At 40.9% G+C, this 16,373-nt stretch overlaps 3 protein-coding genes across 6 annotated transcripts in view; all 3 read left to right on the top strand.

Annotated features, from left to right (window-relative positions):
• The window catches only part of mcf2lb (mcf.2 cell line derived transforming sequence-like b), a 31,412-nt gene extending 30,330 nt beyond the window's left edge, over window positions 1-1,082 (top strand). For all 3 annotated transcript variants that reach the window (XM_087803623.1, XM_087803620.1, XM_087803624.1), the window contains one exon: window positions 606-1,082. In XM_087803623.1, coding sequence (XP_087659749.1) covers window positions 606-685 — 80 coding nt within the window. In that variant the 3' untranslated portion in view covers window positions 686-1,082. The remainder of the gene's footprint in view (window positions 1-605) is intronic.
• Window positions 1,083-1,898: 816 nt separating this feature from the next.
• On the top strand, window positions 1,899-16,373 carry phf11 (PHD finger protein 11). Its single transcript, XM_087804066.1, is given in 24 exon segments — window positions 1,899-2,102; window positions 2,925-3,026; window positions 3,310-3,443; window positions 3,522-3,553; window positions 3,614-3,648; window positions 3,871-3,918; window positions 4,698-4,765; window positions 4,841-4,884; window positions 4,953-5,002; window positions 5,067-5,089; window positions 5,272-5,383; window positions 5,385-5,552; window positions 5,639-5,655; window positions 6,218-6,249; window positions 6,317-6,375; window positions 14,213-14,330; window positions 14,404-14,447; window positions 14,521-14,564; window positions 14,918-14,946; window positions 15,026-15,084; window positions 15,150-15,261; window positions 15,322-15,591; window positions 15,656-15,727; window positions 16,092-16,373. Coding segments are annotated over 24 exon segments (1,851 nt in total). The 5' UTR covers window positions 1,899-2,000; the 3' UTR covers window positions 16,169-16,373.
• Window positions 7,515-14,219, top strand: LOC148068637 (uncharacterized). Of its 2 annotated transcripts, XM_087804065.1 has the most exons (5): window positions 7,521-11,026; window positions 11,130-11,253; window positions 11,324-11,460; window positions 11,517-11,594; window positions 13,075-14,219. In XM_087804065.1, the coding sequence occupies exons 1-5, from the start codon at window positions 10,961-10,963 to the stop codon at window positions 13,078-13,080; spliced, it is 411 nt and encodes a 136-aa protein (XP_087660191.1). In that variant the 5' UTR covers window positions 7,521-10,960; the 3' UTR covers window positions 13,081-14,219. The 2 variants fall into 2 exon arrangements, with proteins under 2 accessions (XP_087660190.1, XP_087660191.1); XM_087804064.1 differs by having other exon boundaries at window positions 7,515-11,026; window positions 11,517-14,219.

Here is a 16,373-nt window from a genome sequence, read left to right as displayed (position 1 = left end):
AATAATACTATGAAACCATTTAGAAATAAGCTTTATTTATTTTATAACCAGTTAAACTATATATATAACTCGAAAAAGACATTTGTTTGAAGACCTTTTTTCTCCTCTCTTCTGGGTTTTATTTGATGTTTTTGTAGTTCTTCTATATCTTTTATAATGAAGTGTATATTATAAGACATTTTATACAATTTATTTTAAGGTATAATTACAACTTTTTGCATTTAATTAATTGTTATTTTAATTGTAATTATTTTAATTTTTTTCTATAGAAACTTTTAAAAATACAATCTTATACAATTACGACGACAGCTGTTTTTAGAATGTCCTTTTTTTCTTAAATACTTTATTTTCTTCTTAAATAATTCTGTATTTGTTTCTTTCTTTTTTGGCTTGATGGCCTCGTTTGACATTTACTCAAAGGGTCATATATAAATAAAAATAAATATATATAAAGAGTTCATTTGAAATGTTTCAGGGATAAGAACCTACAAGAAAAAGACAAATGAATAGAAGTAAAAGGAAGAGTCCGAAGGGCTTCATTTGGCCCGCGGGCCGCACTTTTCCAGACATCACATCTGATGTTCATGTGTTTGTTTGATTGACAGAGGGCAGCGGCTCCGGGAACCTCAGCACCTCCTCCAGCTGCAGCGAGACCTACACCAACTTCTCCGACATCAAAGTGTGAAAACGTCGAAGACCCGCATTCTCTCTCCGCCGTCGTCACGTGTACAAACCCATGTTCGAGATGTATTTGCTTCAGCAGGACTGAGGATACATGCTGTTGTGTAGGACTTGTGCGTCTACTCTGTGTTCATCGTCGACGCTCCCGTGGATAACAAGTCGCATCAAAAGCACTTTCTTGATTTCACCGTCCTTACGATGTCATCTTCTGTCCTCCCTCTGCAGTCTCTTGTTTTTAAGAAGATGATTCCTAGCGCTAATTTATTCCCAGAGACGCTGATGCTCTGATTGTAGATATTGTTTATTAATCTTCGTCAAACTATGTGAATACCTGAAAGGATATATTGTACATGAAGTATGGTGTTGTCAATATTTGTGTCTATATTTTTTACATTAAAGAAGAAGAATATTATGATTTTATTTTTCCTCTTTCCATCAGTCTTTTTCAAAATCGTCTTACTGAGAAAAGTAAACATGCAGTCGTAATATTTAATCTGTTGCCGACATATCAATGTATTGATTCATATTAATTTTAAATGATTTATATACATTTTTACTATTTCAAGTCACTAGTTAGTACTTCAATTTTCATCATAAACGTACCCCTGTGTGACTATTCCTCAAAATCACTTTTTCTCTTTTTTTTGTTATGGATTTCAATAACATTTTTGGGAATATTTATGATAGCACAAGCATTAGCAGATGAGTTTTTGCTAATGTCCTAAATAACCACCTGGAACTATGAAATGAAAAAGTTGATGAAATATAGCAGCTTATATTGGGTGGGGAAAAAAAGAATACAAATCTTAAGAAACAACAAAAACATGCAGTTTTTGCTCCAAAGGATTTTTATAAAAGAAATAAATAAAACTTGTTTAAGACTTCTTTGCTGCAGCGACAACTATTATGTCTCACGTTGTAGCTCATCGTAAAGGTGAATAGTGTGAATAGTTTGGGAGTGGTTTCATTATTAAAACTGGTTTGGGAGTTTCAACTATAATTAACGTCAAATTAAATCGAACTTTAATTTCTCTAACAAACAACAACGACTTCACACAATATTTAAACAAGGGGAGTGGAAACGAAAATGAAAGTGTCAGAGCGGGTTGCCAGGTCGGGTCAGTGTAATGCGAGGACAAAAGACATTTACATCGGAGACTTCCGCATGAAAAGCAGGATTTGTTCTGTACAATCTGGCAACCGCATCAGGTGGAGGCTCGAAGGGATGAACGGACACGTCACTCATCATTTGTGAAAAGATACAAACAAGTTATTCACCGGTTTTTACATTTTTAGAGACTTTTTAAATCCGTGCAAAAATGTTTGCCGAGAATTGTCAACTTTGTCACAGGTCTGAAGAAACCAAAGCGACCGGACTATTGTTGACCAAGAGCCGCGCTTGCGCTCACTTGCAGTGTTTGGTAACTATCGTCTCACGACAGCGCATGAAGAATCTACGTTCGTTTTTAAATATTCCTTAACATTTGAATGAACTCGTCAACTCGATTTCGTGTTTACACATGAGGACATAATACTATGTATAAGGAAGTTAAAACATGTACCATCACGCGACCGCACACTTCAAGACGGTGCGTTTATTATCAAACTTACGGTCAAGTCACTGATTCCCGCCATAAAGTGAGACAAATTCCATAGTTATTTATCACTATTTTCAACAAACTTTTTTCTATACAGTTGACAGTAGCGTTGTGAGTTTACTGTATAACGATAATTAATATATATTTGAACAAAATGAAATATTGTATGTATTACTATCCCTGTTAGATTTATATTATTCATTAACAAAAAAAAAATATATATATATATATAATATCACTTGATATTATATTTAAAAAATATATATATATAAGAATATTATATATATATATATATATAATTTAAAGATAATCATAATCTATACTATTTTACATCAACCCTGACTGCATAATTGTGAGTTTTGAGAAAAGAGGAAGTCTAACTACTTCAGTGATGAATTCTATTATTAATATCAGGAAGAAGATGCACTTGATAAACTTTCTAGGATTTAAATTGTAACTTTTAACCACATGTGAAGAGCAATATATTGATTACGTTATTATTGAGATGGTTAGAAATGAGCTTTTGACTGTAGAGTTTGGAGTCGCTGTTATCCAAGAATTCTCCTGTCAGCCATTTTGTAATTGTGGTGATGCATGTTTAAGTTTAAGTAGAACTTTTAATAGAAAGCATCTCTTCTATTTCAGTTATACTCTTCCGGCATTTGGTGCGTCAACACAGATCTGGATGATCTTAATGGTTTCGCTGTGGATGACGTGATGGAGGAGATTCGAAGAGGACAAAAACTAGTAAGTTCATAATAACGTATTAACAGACGTTACAATCACAAGAGATTTAACTCATTATAAACTTCACTAAGGAGATTTTTTTCCTGTATTAAGTTACAAGATTGTTAATGTAATGTAATGGAGCTCTCAGGGAATGTTATGTTCTAGATTACCATCTGTTTACCAAATTGAAAAAAGCTGAGAAACGCTTGAATAGTTGCAGAGTCGCCACTAAAAGACAAAGCAAATCCAAAGAACGATAACCAAAGTGTTCCTGAACACTGATCCACCGTCTCACCTGCAGCCGTGTCACAAGTGTAAGCGAAATGGCGCCACAGTTGGATGTGAAATCAAACACTGTCAGAGGTCCTACCACTACCCGTGTGCTCTGGAGGACGGAGCTGCAAACGTTCATGATGAGGACCGGGACACGTATGCGTGAGTCTGGTTCATGTCATACAGTATATTTCTGTGTTGTTTATGAAAACAATTTATTTTTTTTATCTCAATTTTCAGGGTGTACTGTCCCAGACACAAGGACCACCCTGGTAGGTTCACACTTTATTGATGTCCAAAATCAGGTGACAAATCAGTCTCTCTTTCACCAGATAACAAAGGATCAACACCTGTGACTCCTGCCAAGGTTTGCTGAGTTAATAACCTTCTCGTACAAGGGTGTCAATTACACGAGTTGTGGGACGGTCTTTTCATTCATTCAGGCTTGAGTTTGAAACGTGTTCTACAACATGTTTGAACGATCAATCGTCATAATGATGATGCATTTAGATAGTAGTGTGTGCTGCAGACTCAAAGAAAGATAAATCCAGCTGCAGCTTTTAATTTCTCTTTCCATCTCACTTGTCAGGAACAGGAAGTCAAGAGACCCGGTCGTGGAATCAGTTCAGAGATCCAGGTAATAATCCCAAAGCAGTTTAATCACGGTCCATAAAATACAGAACGTAATCACAAAAAATAAAACTCCAAAACGTGCCTAAGAACGTGTGTCAAAAACATAAAACGTATCCACACTCGATAACAGGTGAACAGGAAGTCAGAGCAGAGGCACAACTTAAGAAAGAACACGTTAGAACTAAGGATGCTAACAACGTCAGAATGGAACAGTCCTTCAATCTCAATAGAGCGATCCAGAAACAACGAAGGAGACAAACCGATGTCAGGAGACGAAATACTCCTTAAGAATGGGAAGAACCCGCCAATTGATCAGTCGAAAACCGAGCACACCTGCCTGTGCCTGAAAAGAAAAGAAAAACAAGGGCATCACATGGTCAACATCACATCACCCCCTCTCAGTGAATTCATCACTGCATGTGGTGTTTTTTCTTAATTGCACTGATCTTTCATTAGATATTGCTGATAAAAGGCTGCGGAACTATTGAATTATAAATTATAAACGTTTATTTTGTAACCAAAACATCAATTTTGATTGAGAAAAAGAATAATTAGCACTTGTTTCTTTAAATAACTAAAATACTCGATTTAGTCTAATTTTCAACTCTCCGAACAGACTCAAGAAGAGCAGTCTATTGTACACATTGTACAATATTGTTCAAATTATTTCATTTTTTCTCACCCTTCGAGGGGTTAAAAGAGCCGTTAGTGTGTGTCTTAACTGGCTTGACTTGATCCCAAGTGAGTGTGAGGATGTCTGACGACCATTCCTTCTAATTGAAGGTTTATTGCATGAAATGTGAGGCTCTGAAGGGGAATTCTGCGCTGGAAGGATCCTCAACTGCAAAGATGTGAGAATTTACATGAGAATAACTTTATGTTACCGGGTTAGTTAAGGTAGTTAACTGATCTACCACCTATTGTAGGTTAACCTGCAGCAAACACACACCGGAGTCAGATTGCACTGATGGTGAGTGTTTTGGTTGTGTTGTGTTTTGAAGACGCAACATTTTGTGTGACCTCATCTCACTTATTCAGACTCTGAGGACGAGCGTGCACCGAGCGAAGTTGTAAATGAAAACTACAAGGTACTACACTGACATATGAAGTGACAAATGCACATTTAATCTTTTTTTTCTTATTCTTCCACAGAGAAAGTTGAATTTCTCAGAAGAGTAAGTCAAATGTGTTCTTGTTAACATGCAAAAACACACGTCTTTGTAAACAGACACACAGCTGCGATTAATCCGCGCTGTGGACTTGAAAAACTGGTTTTTAAATTAACAATATATTCTGAGAATATGTTGAAGCTGATTGTCAAAATAAAGCAGGGCTAATCATTAGATTCCTGTTGCAGAAATGACGAGGAGATGTCTCTCAAGAGGAAAAGGAGATCAATTAATACTATAGACTCAGGTACTATCTTCATCCTTCAAGCATGTCCACATCCTTCATCATCGTCTAGTCATGTCTGTCCTCTCTAACATCCATGAACCTGATTTCATTACAACATTCTTGGACCCACTCTCTACATGTTTTCCAACCACTCAGATTCAGGTATGTTGCTGCTGTCCTTTTTTCTTCCGATTTTTTGAACCGACATCTCTGATCTTTCCTGCAGATCACACTGATGACCTTGTGAGTCAAAACTGTCCAGATTTATTCTTTATACAGCAGAAAAAACCTTGTTCAAATGTCTATGTTCCTTTGTTCCACCCTTGAAGGTTCTTCGACTCTCCAGGTAGGTTTTCCCGAATCTCTCTCTGCTGCAGACGACAGATGCATAAAGATGTCACACTTATGTGTGAGGATTGATAGAATCATCTTACACAAGGAATCAAGGAGCTGACCTGGAAGAAGCTCAGTAGCGCCCACCAGAGGGGAGAAATTACTGCATGAGATGTTGCCAGACTCTTGTCTTGAATGGATCTTGACCATCGATTTATTCGATGCAATGTACAGACATGTATAAAAACTCAAAACTAGCCTCCAGTAAACATGAACTTTGTTTGTTATAATAGTTATTATTAGGTCTCCATGTACGTCAGGAATATCAATAGGTATTCACTTTTGGTAGTTTTCTCAGCAACCATTCTTGAGAACAGTGACAGTAGTATTTGTGATTTTTTCTCACTACCTATAGTTAAAACATTCATGATGTCTCAAATCATGACATGAAAACTTTCCTCAACGATGGTGTAGAAAGTAGGAATAAAGGAGAAGGTGTGATGGACGGATGATGACGTCACATGAATGTTTTTGTAACCGACATGCCATTTCAACTGAGTCTTCTGTTTTTAAAGTGAAACGGAGGGCGTGTCAAGGTCGTCGTCAGGTGAGTACAAGGAGATCAGCACACACGCCATGATCTCGTTTTTCAACTGCTCTCAATGTCCCCGCAGAAGAAAAGCGAATGTGTGATGCAGATTCTCAGTACGAAGGTGAAACCATCATTGAGCCAGTGAGTCCCTTTTATTGATCATGACCAATAAACATGGTTAGAATACGGTGGTCTCTCCTTTATTGCAGGGGGTCTGTTCTGAAACCCCCGCAATAAATGGAAACCAAAAAATGTTATAATTCAAGGACATAAGAAGCTCTTAGAAGGCTTCTCTCGTCTGTGACTCATATCCATATATGTTGATTTACTGCAATGCATGAATGGGTGAGTTAAACGTTGAATGGATTTATTAGACTCACAAAGATTCTTTAATGTTCAAAGGTTAAATCATAGCAGTATAAACTCATATATCCAGATGTGGGTGAAAACTTTATTCTTCATTATTTTATTATTTAAAAGCGGTGGACATCGATTTCCCCAACTATCCCCATTTTGTCGCTAAGAAGGCTGCTAAGAGTGGGTCAGCTTGATCTTACATTTCCTTCTTAGTTGCAATATCGTCTTAAGGTAAAAGCGACTTTGGGAAACACATCCTTCTTTCAGTGTTCTTAAGAGCACTCCTAAGAAGATCGTAGCATTTAAGAGCTTCTTAACAAATGTGGAAAACCATTTTCCACATTTTAACACATTGAATACACTCTCAAAAAGATAATTTTAACAATATTTAGCTCTCACTCACGCCAACAAAATATATCTCTGCGACAGCAGCATCACAGTGCGTCGGGTGCAGCAGCAGGTGCTGAACAAAAGTTGAAATAAACACTGAAGCAACACTACTTTATAGTAGTGACAGTGATCAGTAATCAAAATTGGAATGATAAAGCTTACAGTTATGTTTAGTTTTAAGATGTGGATTTACACAAGTCAGTGAAGGTGTCATGAGACTATGATTGGCTGAGTGGTAGGATTACACTACAACTGTTTTATTTTTTTTGTATTAAAAAAAAAAGGGTGCAGGTTGTTTTGGTTGTTGAACAGCGCGAGACAAGAACTGGTTAACTCTGTTTTGGTGTTGGCTGTTGCCTTCAGCAGCTTGTGGATCCATTACCAAATAAAGGTATGAAAGCTACAGACCGTCTCGTAGCCGTGTGAGTCTGGAACACTAGAATACATTTAAACCCCACCTTTATCCCTGAACTTTCCTCTTTTTATATACGGGACTCCCTTGGACAATAAAGACACAGAACACAAGCCTTTGATGTTCACTGAGCAAATCAGGCAACAGAACACAGTAAGCTGATTTGAACAGTAGGATTTAGACATAGAATCATAGTAAGTAAGTAAGTAATTTTTATTTGTATAGCGCTTTTCCAGACCAGGGTCACAAAGCGCTTAAACAATCAAAACAATATTCAATAAAGTATATATTTTAAAGATCAAGATAAAACTGATAACACAACAGGAGTTCCAAAAAATCAAGGAAAAGCCTGAAGAAATAGAAACGTCTTAAGATGTTTCTTAAAGGAGTCAGTAGATCCATCAAGAGCAAAGAGAGAGGAAGATCCTTCCAAAGCTTAGGAGCAACAGCCTGAAAAGATGTCTCTCCTCTGGTCCTGGACCTGTGGAATAAATTAAATATAGTTAAAATATGCTGTATGGAACAACAATCTGCATAGGTGAACCACGGTATGGTTAGGGACCACTGTGTTCTACAATAGTCATTAACAAAAGAGTAACAAAAAATAGCCTTACTGTCCCTACCACGAGTGGAAGCTATTAACGTTTGTGTCATTGTCTGCACAAAAACCATCTTGTAGTATAGGTGGTAGTTATACCAATTAAGATATTGTGTCACACGAGGTACATGAGGTATTGTTTATATTAGCTTAACATGTGAATGAAAGTTTGCAAAAATGCTTTTATTTGGAAAAAGTACCAGAAACGATTTGTCTCACATCCTGCCCATTGATCTACTCAGCTCTGGAAAGAGCCAAAATCCAAAAGCAACTGCTTAAATCTGAACTATTGAGTGTACCTTCTAGTTTAAATATCCATCATTTTGTGATAGCCGTCAAAAAAACAACTGTTACCCCATGTATCATGTGTTACAGGGGTGATAGATGTGGTAGAGCAAATAAACCATGTCAAATTGGATCTTGGCCTGGCTCCTGTACGGCTATGATCGATGTCGTCTGCAAGCAGTGATTAAAGAAACAGTGCCTTTGTAAAGGCCAGAACATTAAAGTGTAGTATGAAAAACTGCAGGATGAGCATTTATCTGGGGTCACATGGGGCCACATTATACAGTATATGATGTACATAATTTTTGGCTGTCCATGTAAGAAAAGACACATAGGAAAATGGCTTGATATGCAAAATAAAATTGATAAAAACAAAAGCTGTTTTACCAGGTTTAATGATATAATATTGTAGCAGGTACTTGGGGTGTGGTCTCTAAACCAGTGGATGATGGGTAGTGACCACCTAATTATTATAAATACTTGTGTTGTGTAAATACTGCAATCAAATTTTGTCTCCACCTCGCTCATCCTGTCATATTGGTGACCCCGACTTGACCAAGTTTGAGGTAGAGAAGGTGTTATGTCTCCTCATCAGCAGCCGATGGAGGTAGCTTCACTTCAGCCACAGCGCCCCAACTCGCCCGCACTTAGGCAACTTAAGCATCTTAATTAGTAGGGATGGATTGTAAAGACAGCCAAGTGTGTCAGTTTGGAAAGCCTGTGTTCGACTTCTTGGGCAATCGCATTTAGTCTCAGGATACAGTTCCCTTGCCTTCTAAGGTTTTCCTCGGGCCGGCTTCAGTCAAGTCTCTAAAGGAATTTTGGGCATGGTGATTTTTTATAACTGGTTCCTGCCCTAATTGGCCAGCCTCATAAGTTTACGGGGTCCTGAGGATGAAGAAAGCAAGCAGTTGGTAGACTGGACACTTGGTTGACCACAGTCCAACGCAGCGCTCCTGGCTTATATCTGATGTGGCGATGGCAGCTGTGCTTGACAAGCGTGTCTCAGGGCATTTTCAGTCAGAGTCTGCGGGACAAGTAGTGTAAATTTAGCTGCTATCGTTGTACCTGGCTATGCGTCAATTTTGTTTCTTGCTGGAGAGTCGTATGTTTAATTTGTATGTCGATCCACAAACTGTTGATGTTTGCAATGGCGAAAGAAACCGAAAAGTCTGTTTCAAAATGTAGCTGGTAAAGCAAACTTGGTGGCAGATTGTTTGTGTCATGTTTGATATATGCTGTGCACCTCAGAATCAATTTTTCTGCTATGGCTGCTGATCAGTCGGAGGACCCTGGAGGGAGTTGGAGGAAGCAGTGGTGGTCCTGCACTCATCTGCAGCGTCTACTCTGGCGCCGGTCACAGCTCTGCGTCATGTTTTAGATATGGTGCACTCTCAAGCTAGTGGGAGCTAAGTTTTTCTGGCCATAAAGAATTGAGGGTTGGGCGGCAGTGTGTGTAGCATGTCAACATGCTAAAGTGCACCAACACACCAACACACCAACACACCAACACGAGCCTATGGACCAGTTTTGGTTCCAACCTGGCATTTTTGTTGACTCGGTAGAACCACTGCCTTCTTCCTAAGGTTTTAAACACCTGCCACCGATTAAGGCTCCACAGCGTCTGCGATTGTGGTTTGTGCATTTCTTTCTTCCTGGGTCGTGATTTGGTTCCCCGCCCTACAACACATTTGCAGATTGTGACTGAGCTTTGGTCAGCGCTGGCAAGGTCTCTTGGTGTGTGAGTGTTTTCACTGGTCTTTTTAGGCGTCGTTGCCTGCCACACTCTTAGATGCTGATGGGGTTGATGGTCTGCCTTGGGCGCTCAGCTCCTAAAGAGGATCTGGATGCATCTCAGGCTGAGTTGGAGTACAGTCAACTGCTCCGTGTTCCTTGGGAGTTTGGTGGCCATTCATTTTCTGTGCCTGTGCTCCAACTGTAGATGGTCTCGCTCGGGTGTACCATTGTTTTCCAAAGCCATTTTTGTGTGCTTGTGGTTGCTGGGACGTATGTCGGGCTGACTTTGTGCTTTTTTCTCCCAGGGGATGATGGGTATTGACCCAATGAATATTATACATTCTGGTGTCGTGCATGACTCCAGCGAACTGTTCGTAAACATGGCATTATGGAAAATTAACAATACTATTAACGACACTTCATCCAAGTCTTGACCTGTTTAAATATATTTGTTAAAAAAGTGTCATATTTCACGCTGAATTCTGCACCTACCCAGGAGCCATGGTCATGACGCATGTATCGACGCGCCTGTCGCTTTAAGGGAATCACGTGATCGATTCCGACTATCGTTCCTGGAGAAGTATTTAACAAAAAATTAAATAAAAAAAACATGACAATAAGCGCTCAGACTGGCACTAACGATTCATACAAAACTATTAATTCCCGTGAAAAAACGTTTGCTTAATCTAAAACTGAAAACTACAGTCGGCGAGGAAATATGACGTCATTTCCGCTAGAGAGGGCAACAAACGAAAATTCACAGCGGCCGATTGTGATTCTTTGATCGGTACCGTCGGTCTTCCAAGGGGTATCCTCGGACGAAACGGTGTCGTCTGCGCGCGGAGACGCGAAGTGTGTCCACCGTGTGACCGTCGAGTCGCGTTTGCGTCGTTGCACGGAGGAGGACCGTCGCTGTGTTCCATCGCCACCGTCAGCCCCGGATCACAATGGACTGGAGGAAAAGGAAAAGTTCTCAAGTTTGGGATTATTTTGACCACATAGCGCCGAGCAGGGTAACTATGAATCCTTCCTCGATCACGTTTTGAGTGGCGTGTGTTGATATGAGGCCCGTGAGGCTGAGGGAAAACCGTCGCTGACTGGTACTGGTTCCTGCAGGTCAAATGTAGGATCTGCAGCACAGAGCTGTCCTACCTCAACAGAAGCACATCTTCTCTGTACCGACACTTCAGAGCTCTGCACGACCGCATCGACCCCCTGGCAGCATCCGTGACCAAGTCAGGTATTCCTGGAAACACACTTCTCATCCCGAGAGAAACAGAATGATTTGGTTTCATCTCATGGGACCCCAGAATGCAGGAAGCAGGCGATGGACCAGGCCGTGTTCAACATGGTCAGCGGGGAATGGCCGGAGAGCATCGTGGAAGACGACGGCTTCAGAGAGCTGCTCCACCTGCTCGAGCCCTCGTACACGCCGCCCAGCAAGAAGGTGCGTGACTTTCTCTCGGAGTGAACAATCCTTAAGTAACCATGCTGTGATCGTAGATGCTCCAGGCCATGATGCACCAGAAACAAGAGGAGGACGCCGAGGAGGCGGAGAGGGAGCTTCTCAACGGAGCCAGGGTCAGTATGACCCAGTTTCATTGAGACAATCACCCATTCTTGGGAGCGCAACTTGTAGCAGAAACCGTTCTAAAAAAAATGGAAGTCAGGTGTTGTCCAGAGTACATCTTTATCACTGATGATGCTTTAGGTAGGTAGAACTTTATTGATCCCTCAGGAGGTCTCCTTTGGGAAATTATTTTTTTCCAATTGGCCACAGCAAATACAGCAATTTTTCATAAAAAATAAATCAAAAATAAAATAAGGACAGGAACAAAGAGAAATAAAGAGCAAGAACAAGATGACACAATCTAAGTCTAAAGATAAAGAACATAGATCAAAGAAAAACAACAAAGACAAAGGATACAAAGACTAACATAGAACAGAAAATCATGATACTTTTACTCCACTCCTGCCCCCAAACTCAGAATTGTACAATTTAATAGCCCAAGGAATGAATGACACCCTGAGTCTATTAGTGTTGCATCTGGGAAGGAGCATTCGTGCACTCATTCTGCTTCTCTGTTCACTGTTGACAGTGCTGAGAGGATCACTGTCATCATCATGATGGACTGTAGTTTGTCCAGTGATCTCCTCTTAGCAACTGTCACCAGTGAGTCCAGTTTCATGCCAACCACAGATCCAGCCCTCCTGATCAATCTGTCCAACCTGTTGACACTCCTCTTGGACACATTCCCACCCCAACACACCACAGCATAGAACAGGACACTGGCCACCACAGACTGGTAGAACATGCAGAGAAGTTTCCTGCAGATGTTAAATGATCGGAGCCTCCTCAGAAAAAAGTACAGTCTACTCTGGACTTTCTTATATACATGGTCTGTGTTGCGGGACCAGTTTACTGTTCAGCAACACGCTCAGGTGCTTATAGTTGTCAACTATCTCTCTACCTCGTAGCCTCTGATGGACACTTTAGAGAGATTGAGAAAGTGGAGAGAAGATGACGTCTTAGAATAAGTGGTAAGAAGATTCAGGTTTTATATGCGGTGACTGTTTCAATTAGCCATCAAGCCCAATATATGAAAAAGTAAATATTAAAAAGTAAAACCATCATAAATACACAACAAAGTTGTCAAACATTCTCTACATGCAATACTTGGATCAACGACCAGTGAAGATGATTCTGTCCGTCACATGTTTGCTGCAACAAACGAAACAAGTTGGCGTTAATTTCAAGACATAATTGATACAGAAAATATCCAGTCTCCATATTGTTGTTTTTAACACGCTACCACTTATTCGGATGCTTTTAAACAGCTGCACATTTTTTAAATTACTATTGGCTTCTTGTCTCTTGCTGAGATGCTGCTTGGCTGCATCTCCTCTCTCACAAGTTATTTATGAACTGGATGGATAAACAAAACAAATATTTTTTATCTTAAAAAAAAGCTCTGCATTAAGTCAGTGAAAACGATTCATACTAACGAACATGTCAAAAAGATGAATTTAATATTAAATCTAATCCTTTGTTGCAGTGCAGCCTTAAAATCATGTCCTCAAATACAACTGTTAGACCAGAGAACTGTCTCAGCTGCTGAGCTCTGAAGCTCTGAGCAGATGCAGCTGCAAGTGTCTCACAGAGACAACACTTGAGGGATGGATCACAAACTTGCTCACAGATTTGGACTTGATATTCCTGGACTCTAAGAGAGTTCCATCAGTCATCAAAACAACCCGGACCAGCAGAACCAGGCACGTCAACCTTGAATCCCTTTCTTGGTCAAATAGTTTCCTCTGGCTGCTCAATTATCTTCACTAGGTTTCTAACTAAACGCATGTTTTCACAGATGAATCACAGAAGCCGTGACGGAGGAGAACCACGTCCACTAGAACTCTATACGACCGACTTTTCATGAGCGTAGAGTCATTCCACCGAACCAGTGACAATATTTAAAAAATCCTCCAGAACAAGCGCAAACATTTTAAAATCCTTAAATATCATGTTCTTATTGTGGCTGCTGTCATTTATAAACCTGTAGCTAGCACCGTAAATGGTCTGGAAAAGCGCTATACAAATAAAAATTACTTACTTACTTACTTACTTGAGACCTCGGCTCCTTCAAGTGCTTCAATGATGTCATGATGTCTTTGTAATGACATATCATTTCAATGACAACTTTGAATTTGATCAAATATGTGGAATTTATCCACCAATCAATGATGTGATATTTTTAAGTACATTTGGGATTGAAGAAAACACACGAGTCAGCGGTTTGGTGGAGCGGCGCTGCTAGCATACACTAGTTAGCTTTAGAACTTCTCTGTACCTTGTGAGAGTTTGATAAGAAGGATGATCTGTTGTTTTTCTAAATAAAAACAATGACAGTTTTACTGTTTTTTTTACTGGTCTGCATGACTCGTTTCATCCAAGAAAGCCCAGAGAAAGAACCTTTGTTCCAAAGAGCAAAACTATGATGGAAGCGAGCGACCAAACCCACTTTGACGTCTCTTCAAAGTCTCGCGTTTTCCTCTGAACCACATATAAACTGGACCGTGGCTCGACTCGTGACCCCGGGAAGATGTTTTTCCCGCCATCGCACCAACTGCACATCTATTACTAGTCCTCACACGAACATGATCCGCTAGAGTTCTCATGTGTTTGATTTGCTCTCCCTCAGCGCATGAAGGTGGAGAACCTGCTGGCTCCTCTGGAGTTCTCGCCGCCCACGTCCCCAGTCTTTTTCCTGAAGCAAGAGCCGCTGGACGAAGAAGAAGAGATGGAGGCCAGAAACGCAGGTGAGAAGACCTGGTGAGGTGTGAGGTGATGACGACTGTGTTGTTTATGAAAAAGCTGTCGTGACCTCCACAGAAAAGAGAGAGAAAGCAGTGCCTGCGGAGGAGAGCAGGAACCCTGTGAGTGAAACCATCAGGATTGTTGTCCAGGTGTTGCTCGTCTCTTGCTAACGTCTCTTCGTTTCTCTCTCAGCGCGTCCGGTTTCATCAGCAGTTCCTGGATACCTACAGGAAAAAGTGAGTTTGAACTTTTTTGTTTGTAGGCGAGACATTCCTACGCCGGAGTGACGGCGTGGTCTGTAACTGCTCTACTTTGAGTGTCAGACGTATGACATAACTCCTCATCCTTGTGACAGTTTGTACGGTTGAACTGTCAATCACACACCAGGAAGAAATAAAACCAGTCTTAAAGGGTGGGGTAGATGATCTTCAAAACATTGTGAACAAGAAACAACTTCTAAGCTCAATCTCGTGACTTTTCTATTATCAACTGCTGCAGTGCATTATGAGATGAAAATAATGACTGGTCATAATGTTGTGGTTTGAAGTGTAATGTAACTAAAGTCCTGAATCTTCTTCTGGTCCTGCAGGGACTCTAAAGGTCTAGCATCGGGCTCAGGTCAGTGATGTTCAGACTCGGTGTTGTAGACTTGATGGTTCACCAATTTCTAGTCCATTAACTGGTTCTGGTTCTGAAGGTCAAGGACAAGGAGACGCGGAGCCGTCGCCGTACGAAGCCGAGTCCATCATACCGTCGGTAAGCCTCCACACGTCTTCCCCTCCCCACACCAGAGTCTTGGGTCTCATCCACCGTCTGTTCAGGATGTGGACTCGGACAGTCTCCTGGCTCCGGTCAGGATCAAACACGACGGGTTCCAGGGCCGCTCGGCGAGTCAAGTCGGACCGTCTCAAGGCGCGGACTCAGAAAATGGAGGTAAATAATGATTTCTCTGTCCAGTAAGTTTGAGAGTAAACGTGTCGTGTTTGGACTCAGTGTCCAGCCAGAGGTCCAGGACTCAGTCCAGGCTGACGGATCCGGTGGACATGCCGGACTACTACCAGTACGCCGGCACCGGCCTCTTCTCCTCCCCCGTCTCCCCCACGCCATTCGAGAGCAATGGTGGCCCGAAGGCCATCATGGACTCGGCCACCTTCTGGAAGAACTGCAACATGGCGGGCTGCACCGAGGACTTCTTCACCGACCTGGTGTCCGAGATGAGCCGACTCTCGCACCGGATCCAGGCCGACCAGGCCAGCCAGAACGGTGAGGGAGAGACGCGGCGCCCCCTTGAGTCTGTTTTGTGTGCTGATGATTCCGTTGTCTGCAGACTACGATGTGGCCTTGAAGCTGATGGAGGCGGGCGGACGACTCGCCTTGCTCGTGGGCAACAAACAGAAAGGTAAATCTAATATTGAAATTATTTTAATCTCGTCTCTCTCTTATGTCCAACTCGCTCTCGCCCTCCACTGTTGTCATTCTTTCTTGAAGCAGAAGTTATTACGTTTGAACATGTTTGTTTGGCTCCCTCTAGTGGTAGAACATTGCAATGGTTTACAGGTGCTTTATAGGTTTCTTTCAGTTTTATTTTATAACTTATAAAAGTCTTTGCAATTTTAGTAATAATGGAAATGAATGCAACCGCCATAAAGCAGTTGGTGGATATGGTGACCTCTGGGGGTCAAGTTACGCATTAAAAAGGATATGTAAGAAGTTTTTTTTCTATCGATCTCAAGTCAATGTGAATTTCAACTTCCTGGTTGCAGAACTGGAAGAGAGGCAGGTGGAGCTGATCCAGGCTCAGACGGCCATGAAGACGGTGACGGCGGCGCTCAGGAGATGACCTGCACGCCATTTTTAAACAAGATGGACGTTCACTAACTTATGTCTTTAAAATCGTGAAAGGAATTTTAAAATGTTTTTTTGTTTGTTTTTTTAATGCTTGACGAAGCTGCAGCTTCTTATGTGAGGATTGTTTTAAAGAAACAAAGGAAAAAAGTGTCTGTTGAAGAATTGTTGTAAACGTTTAAATAAAGTTGAAAAATCTG

This window comes from Callionymus lyra, chromosome 12 (genome assembly GCF_982586985.1).
Source record: "Callionymus lyra chromosome 12, fCalLyr1.hap1.1, whole genome shotgun sequence".
Lineage (NCBI taxonomy): Eukaryota > Metazoa > Chordata > Actinopteri > Syngnathiformes > Callionymidae > Callionymus > Callionymus lyra.
Note: the sequence above shows the minus strand (reverse complement) of the source record. Positions and strands in the feature narration are given on the sequence as shown.

Excerpts from the sequence above, each read along its gene's own strand:
- LOC148068637 (XM_087804064.1), top strand. The coding sequence starts at position 10,961 with ATGGACTGGAGGAAAAGGAAAAGTTCTCAAGTTTGGGATTATTTTGAC. Across the intron at positions 11,027-11,129 it reads ACCACATAGCGCCGAGCAGG|GTCAAATGTAGGATCTGCAG; the intron begins GTAACTATGAAT and ends TGGTTCCTGCAG. Across the intron at positions 11,461-11,516 it reads ACACGCCGCCCAGCAAGAAG|ATGCTCCAGGCCATGATGCA; the intron begins GTGCGTGACTTT and ends CTGTGATCGTAG.